Here is an 8,130-nt window from a genome sequence, read left to right as displayed (position 1 = left end):
TAGTCATAAAAAAAAGTGAATTTCTCTTTTCTCACTCCAAGTTCGCCGGGTTTTCGCGTCGGGTCTGCTGCAGCCTGTTCGCGCGCAGTTACGTTTTATTTAAGCCTTGGACAATATTTACGTAAACTGTAGAGAATTTCACCCCCAAAACGTCTGGAGAATTTGCGATTGTATTTTGTGGATATTTAACAAATTGTTTTTGCTTTCTTCTTCTTCCATTATTGACGATTCCAAAGTTTGTTTATATGGTCGGTTCAATGGCATTTCAAGTTTGATTTGGTTCGTGGGTGAGAAACTGCACTTTTATTAGTTTTCTTCCCCGTGGACTTGCAATTTTCAAAAGGTATCTTTCGTTTGCGACTTCAATTTTGATCGTATGAAATATTGAAATGGAAAATGTTAAATTTTGTTTTAGAATTAATTTTAATATTAATTTTCTAATGCTTACTCAACTTCTCCCAAATTTTTAATGTAATGACAATTTTATATTAAAATGTTTCATTTAAATTTAATTACAAGTTTAATAAACATTTTTAATAGGAAACAAACACTTTTTAAATTTAAATATAGTTGTTAAATTGTTTAATATAAATTTAATTATATATTTTTAAATATAGTTGTTAAATTGTTTAATATAAATTTAATTATATATTTTTAAATATAGTTGTTAAATTGTTTAATATAAATTTAATTATATATTTTTTAATTTAAATATAGTTGTTAAAATGTTTAATATAAATTTAATAATAATTTTTTATTTAAGTTTAGTTGTTAAAATGTTTAATATAAATTTAATAATAATATTTTTTTAAATATAGCTGTTAAAATGTTTAATATAAATTTAATAATAATTTATTTAATATAAAAATAGTAAACCTTTTAACAACTATATTTAAATTAAAAATATTATTAAATTTATATTTAACATTTTAACAACTATATTTAAATTAAAAAATATTATTAAATTTATATTTAACATTTTAACAACTATATTTAAATTAAAAAATATTATTAAATTTATATTTAACATTTTAACCACTATATTTAAATTAAAAATATTATTAAATTTATATTTAATATTTTAACAACTATATTTAAATTAATATTATTAAATTTATATTTAACATTTTAACAACTCTATTTAAATTGAAAAATATTAAATTTATAGTAAATTTAATATTTTTAATTTAAATATAGTTGTTAAAATGTTTAATATAAATTTAAGTATATTTTTTTAATTTAAATATAGTTGTTAAAATGTTTAATATAAATTTAAGTATAATTTTTTAGTTTAAATATAGTTGTTAAAATGTTTAATATAAATTTAAGTATAATTTTTTAATTTAAATATAGTTGTTAAAATGTTTAATATAAATTTAAGTATAATTTTTTAATTTAAATATAGTTGTTAAAATGTTTATTTTAAATTTAATAATATTTTTTAATTTAAATATAGTTGTTAAAAATGTTAAATAAAATTTAACGATCAATTTTTATTTAAATTTGGTTCAAAAATTTAATATAAATTTAATGATAATTTTTTATTTAAATCTAGTTTAAAATTTTAATATAAATTTCATTAAAATCTTTAATATATAATTAATGAAAATTAATTAATGTCATTAATATTACAACTTGAAATATTTAAATTATTATTTTATTTTCTCAGAATTTCACCTCGCCGCCATATTGGATTCCTTTCGTTAAAACTGTTTGCTTTTGAAGTTGCAGTGCTGCCGGCATCTAGGAGATACCCGGGGCAATATGATGGCTCACAGGATGCGGCCTCCGATTCACCCCAACAGTCCGCTCAATCAACGACGAAATTTCGATGACGTGAGTGTTATTACTTTCCTACGCACTTCATTTATACATTATCTCAATTAAATTTTAATGAAACTTAAACGCGGATTTCGTGGCTCCAATGTGAAATTTTTCCTAAATAAAATAGGAAATATTCAGGAAAAAGGTAAAATTACTCGTATTGAAAAGGTGAAATTGCTCTTGGCTACCGGGTAAAATTGCTTTTAGCTACCGGGGTGAAATTGCTCTTAGCTACCGGGGTGAAATTGCTCTTAGTTACCGGGTGAAATTGCTTTTACCTACCGGGTGAAATTGATCTTAGCTACCGGGTGAAATTGCTCTTAGCTACCGGGTGAAATTGCTCTTAGCTACCGGGTAAAATTGCTTTTAGCTACCGGGTGAAATTGCTTTTACCTACCGGGTGAAATTGCTTTTACCTACCGGGTGAAATTGCTCTTAGCTACCGGGTGAAATTGCTCTTAGCTACCGGGTGAAATTGCTTTTACCTACCGGGTGAAATTGATCTTAGCTACCGGGTGAAATTGCTCTTAGCTACCGGGTAAAATTGCTTTTAGCTACCGGGTAAAATTGCTTTTACCTACCGGGTGAAATTGCTCTTAGCTACCGGGTGAAATTGCTCTTAGCTACCGGGTGAAATTGCTCTTAGCTACCGGGTGAAATTGCTTTTACCTACCGGGTGAAATTGCTTTTAGCTACCGGGTGAAATTGCTTTTAGCTACCGGGGTGAAATTGCTCTTAGCTACCGGGGTGAAATTGCTCTTAGTTACCGGGTGAAATTGCTTTTACCTACCGGGTGAAATTGATCTTAGCTACCGGGTGAAATTGCTCTTAGCTACCGGGTGAAATTGCTCTTAGCTACCGGGTAAAATTGCTTTTAGCTACCGGGTGAAATTGCTTTTAGCTACCGGGTGAAATTGCTTTTACCTACCGGGTGAAATTGCTCTTAGCTACCGGGTGAAATTGCTCTTACCTACCGGGTGAAATTGCTTTTAGCTACCGGGTGAAATTGCTTTTAGCTACCGGGGTGAAATTGCTCTTAGCTACCGGGGTGAAATTGCTCTTAGTTACCGGGTGAAATTGCTTTTAGCTACCGGGTGAAATTGCTTTTAGCTACCGGGTGAAATTGCTTTTAGCTACCGGGGTGAAATTGCTCTTAGCTACCGGGGTGAAATTGCTCTTAGTTACCGGGTGAAATTGCTTTTAGCTACCGGGTGAAATTGCTTTTACCTACCGGGTGAAATTGCTTTTACCTACCGGGTGAAATTGCTCTTAGCTACCGGGTGAAATTGCTCTTAGCTACCGGGTGAAATTGCTTTTACCTACCGGGTGAAATTGCTCTTAGCTACCGGGTAAAATTGCTTTTAGCTACCGGGTGAAATTGCTTTTAGCTACCGGGTGAAATTGCTTTTACCTACCGGGTGAAATTGCTCTTAGCTACCGGGTGAAATTGCTCTTACCTACCGGGTGAAATTGCTTTTAGCTACCGGGTGAAATTGCTTTTAGCTACCGGGGTGAAATTGCTTTTAGCTACCGGGGTGAAATTGCTCTTAGCTACCGGGGTGAAATTGCTCTTAGTTACCGGGTGAAATTGCTTTTAGCTACCGGGGTAAAATTGCTTTTACCTACCGGGTGAAATTGATCTTAGCTACCGGGTGAAATTGCTCTTAGCTACCGGGTGAAATTGCTCTTAGCTACCGGGTAAAATTGCTTTTAGCTACCGGGTGAAATTGCTTTTAGCTACCGGGTGAAATTGCTTTTACCTACCGGGTGAAATTGCTCTTAGCTACCGGGTGAAATTGCTCTTAGCTACCGGGTGAAATTGCTCTTACCTACCGGGTGAAATTGCTTTTAGCTACCGGGTGAAATTGCTTTTAGCTACCGGGGTGAAATTGCTCTTAGCTACCGGGGTGAAATTGCTCTTAGTTACCGGGTGAAATTGCTTTTAGCTACCGGGTGAAATTGCTTTTAGCTACCGGGTGAAATTGCTTTTAGCTACCGGGGTGAAATTGCTCTTAGCTACCGGGGTGAAATTGCTCTTAGTTACCGGGTGAAATTGCTTTTAGCTACCGGGTGAAATTGCTTTTACCTACCGGGTGAAATTGCTCTTAGCTACCGGGTGAAATTGCTCTTAGCTACCGGGTGAAATTGCTTTTACCTACCGGGTGAAATTGCTCTTAGCTACCGGGTAAAATTGCTTTTAGCTACCGGGTGAAATTGCTTTTAGCTACCGGGTGAAATTGCTTTTACCTACCGGGTGAAATTGCTCTTAGCTACCGGGTGAAATTGCTCTTACCTACCGGGTGAAATTGCTTTTAGCTACCGGGTGAAATTGCTTTTAGCTACCGGGGTGAAATTGCTCTTAGCTACCGGGGTGAAATTGCTCTTAGTTACCGGGTGAAATTGCTTTTAGCTACCGGGTGAAATTGCTTTTAGCTACCGGGTGAAATTGCTTTTAGCTACCGGGGTGAAATTGCTCTTAGCTACCGGGGTGAAATTGCTCTTAGTTACCGGGTGAAATTGCTTTTAGCTACCGGGTGAAATTGCTTTTACCTACCGGGTGAAATTGCTTTTACCTACCGGGTGAAATTGCTCTTAGCTACCGGGTGAAATTGCTCTTAGCTACCGGGTGAAATTGCTTTTACCTACCGGGTGAAATTGCTTTTACCTACCGGGTGAAATTGCTTTTAGCTACCGGGTGAAATTGCTTTTAGCTACCGGGGTGAAATTGCTCTTAGCTACCGGGGTGAAATTGCTCTTAGTTACCGGGTGAAATTGCTTTTAGCTACCGGGGTGAAATTGCTTTTAGCTACCGGGGTGAAATTGCTTTTACCTACCGGGTGAAATTGATCTTAGCTACCGGGTGAAATTGCTCTTAGCTACCGGGTGAAATTGCTCTTAGCTACCGGGTGAAATTGCTTTAGGTACCGGGTGAAATTGCTTTTAGGTACCGGGTGAAATTGCTTTTAGGTACCGGGTGAAATTGCTTTTAGGTACCGGGTGAAATTGCTTTTAGGTACCGGGTGAAATTGCTTTTAGGTACCGGGTGAAATTGCTTTTAGCTACCGGGGTGAACTTGCTTTTATCTACCGGGGTGAAATTGCTCTTAGCTACCGGGGTGAAATTGCTCTTAGTTACCGGGTGAAATTGCTTTTAGCTACCGGGTGAAATTGCTTTTAGCTACCGGGTGAAATTGCTTTTAGCTACCGGGTGAAATTGCTTTTAGCTACCGGGTGAAATTGCTTTTATGAAATTGCTTTTAGCTACCGGGTGAAATTGCTTTTAGCTACCGGGGTGAAATAGCTTTTACCTACCGGGTGAAATTGCTCTTAGCTACCGGGTGAAATTGCTCTTAGCTACCGGGTGAAATTGCTCTTAGCTACCGGGTGAAATTGCTCTTAGCTACCGGGTGAAATTGCTTTTAGCTACCCGGTAAAGTTGCTTTTAGCTACCGGGGTGAAATTGCTCGTGGAATAAAGGTTTAATTACTCATAGAAAAGAAGTTAAAATGGCCAAATTAGTTTTTATACACATTCGTAATGTACTTATACACTTTTAATTCGTGAAAATCCCAGCAGGATCGCAGCCTGTCGAATAAACTCCGAAACGCGCGACGTAAATCGTTAGTTTAAATCAAGTTTTTTTGCCCATGTCTAGAATATAAATTAGCTTTAAAAGTAACAGCTCATATCGGGTGGTCTGAAGTCTCAATTAAGTCAAATTACACCACCATAGAGACTACGAATTCTTCGGCGCTTCAAATGACTTAATAATATTAGCGCTGTACCCCGTTGACGAACCCGAACATTATATGCTAATTTTAAGTTAAGTTCAACCCTCGTACACCGACACGTACTAGTGTGCGTAAGTAATTTGTACGATTTGAACGGTACAAATGTGCCAACCCTATATTTAGCTGATACGCGGTCACCTTACACGCGAAAGAACGCTTAAATGTTTCTACCACCGGGAAAGCTTTTCATTTGTTTGGAGCACGGAATTATAGGTTATTATACCCGCGAAGCAAATGTTATCTTTGATTGAATTATATATATAGCCTTTGTTTGAAGGGATTCTACATATATTTACGAAAAATTCTAATCGTTTTGACTTTTACTGAGAACTTACTTACAATTGTTAGGGTAATAAGAACGCACGAGTCTACCCGTTCGGCTGACTTTAAATTCTATTCGTTTTGACCTTTACCGAGAACTAACTTAGGTTAATGAGAACGCACGAGTCTACCCGTTCGGCTAACTTTAAATTCTATTCGTTTTGACTGTTACCGAGAACGTACTTAGGTTAATGAGAACGCACGAGTCTACCCGTTCGGCTGACTTTAAATTCTATTCGTTTTGACCTTTACCGAGAACTTACTTAGGTTAATGAGAACGCACGAGTCTACCCGTTCGGCTAACTTTAAATTCTATTCGTTTTGACTGTTACCGAGAACGTACTTAGGTTAATGAGAACGCACGAGTCTACCCGTTCGGCTGACTTTAAATTCTATTCGTTTTGACCTTTACCGAGAACTTACTTAGGTTAATGAGAACGCACGAGTCTACCCGTTCGGCTAACTTTAAATTCTATTCGTTTTGACTGTTACCGAGAACGTACTTAGGTTAATGAGAACGCACGAGTCTACCCGTTCGGCTAACTTTAAATTCTATTCGTTTTGACTGTTACCGAGAACGTACTTAGGTTAATGAGAACGCACGAGTCTACCCGTTCGGCTAACTTTAAATTCTATTCGTTTTGACTGTTACCGAGAACGTACTTAGGTTAATGAGAACGCACGAGTCTACCCGTTCGGCTAACTTTAAATTCTATTCGTTTTGACTGTTACCGAGAACGTACTTAGGTTAATGAGAACGCACGAGTCTACCCGTTCGGCTGACTTTAAATTCTATTCGTTTTGACCTTTACCGAGAACTAACTTAGGTTAATGAGAACGCACGAGTCTACCCGTTCGGCTAACTTTAAATTATATTCGTTTTGACTGTTACCGAGAACTTACTTAGGTTAATGAGAACGCACGAGTCTACCCGTTCGGCTGACTTTAAATTCTATTCGTTTTGACCTTTACCGAGAACTTACTTAGGTTAATGAGAACGCACGAGTCTACCCGTTCGGCTAACTTTAAATTCTATTCGTTTTGACTGTTACCGAGAACGTACTTAGGTTAATGAGAACGCACGAGTCTACCCGTTCGGCTAACTTTAAATTCTATTCGTTTTGACTGTTACCGAGAACGTACTTAGGTTAATGAGAACGCACGAGTCTACCCGTTCGGCTAACTTTAAATTCTATTCGTTTTGACTGTTACCGAGAACGTACTTAGGTTAATGAGAACGCACGAGTCTACCCGTTCGGCTAACTTTAAATTCTATTCGTTTTGACTGTTACCGAGAACGTACTTAGGTTAATGAGAACGCACGAGTTTACCCGTTCGGCTGACTTTAAATTCTATTCGTTTTGACCTTTACCGAGAACTAACTTAGGTTAATGAGAACGCACGAGTCTACCCGTTCGGCTAACTTTAAATTATATTCGTTTTGACTGTTACCGAGAACTTACTTAGGTTAATGAGAACGCACGAGTCTACCCGTTCGGCTGACTTTAAATTCTATTCGTTTTGACCCTTACCGAGAACTTAGGTTAATGAGAACGCACGAGTCTACCCGTTCGGCTAACTTTAAATTTTATTCGTTTTGACTTTTACCGAGAACGTCCTTAGGTTAATGAGAACGCACGCGTCTATCCGTAAGTAGGCTGTTTCATGGCAAAACCTAGTAAACGCCAATTTTATTAATTTCGAGTTGGTAGTAAATTCTAGTACTAATGAAACATTTTTAACACGCCAAAACTATTCCTGTAAAAACCGCTTACGTTACATTAAGTAATAATGTTAATCAATATATTGAAACTAAAAACGTAACCGGTGTGTGCTTCAAGACGTCAGTTTTAGGGAACCAATGAGATTCGACTGACTCTTTTAAAGGTTAGAGTAGTGTTGAAAATTTTCCGCAAATCGGAAAAATAAAAAATTGAAACAAATTACTTTTTAAGGGTTTTTAATGTTTTTAACTTTTTATCGATATAAAATGTCTAATATCAGTAAACATACTACAAAAATTTAATAGTGTTACATTGTTAATCAGCTTAAACTATTCTAGAGGTTTAGTTTTACTTTTAGGTTCGAAAAAATGAGGTGAAAATGACGCTTTATTTGAACTAGCAAACAATATTAGACTAGTCATGGAATTAAAACTTTTTTCCGGAAAAAAGGCCGGACTTACAACATTAGGT

General features: G+C 36.2%; 1 protein-coding gene across 1 annotated transcript in view; it reads left to right on the top strand.

Moving 5' to 3' along the window:
- Positions 1-316: 316 nt before the first annotated feature.
- Positions 317-8,130, top strand: part of Sarm (sterile alpha and armadillo motif) — an 85,068-nt gene continuing 77,254 nt past the window's right edge. Inside the window, exons 1-2 of the mRNA XM_090166030.1 lie at positions 317-343; positions 1,726-1,836. Of these exons, the coding sequence (XP_090022156.1) occupies positions 1,765-1,836 (72 nt within the window). The 5' untranslated portion in view covers positions 317-343; positions 1,726-1,764. The remainder of the gene's footprint in view (positions 344-1,725; positions 1,837-8,130) is intronic.

This window comes from Leiobunum rupestre, chromosome 2 (assembly GCF_980474605.1).
Source record: "Leiobunum rupestre chromosome 2, qqLeiRupe1.1.hap1, whole genome shotgun sequence".
In the NCBI taxonomy this organism is placed as follows: Eukaryota; Metazoa; Arthropoda; class Arachnida; order Opiliones; family Sclerosomatidae; genus Leiobunum; species Leiobunum rupestre.
This window is presented reverse-complemented; position numbering and strand designations above follow the sequence as displayed.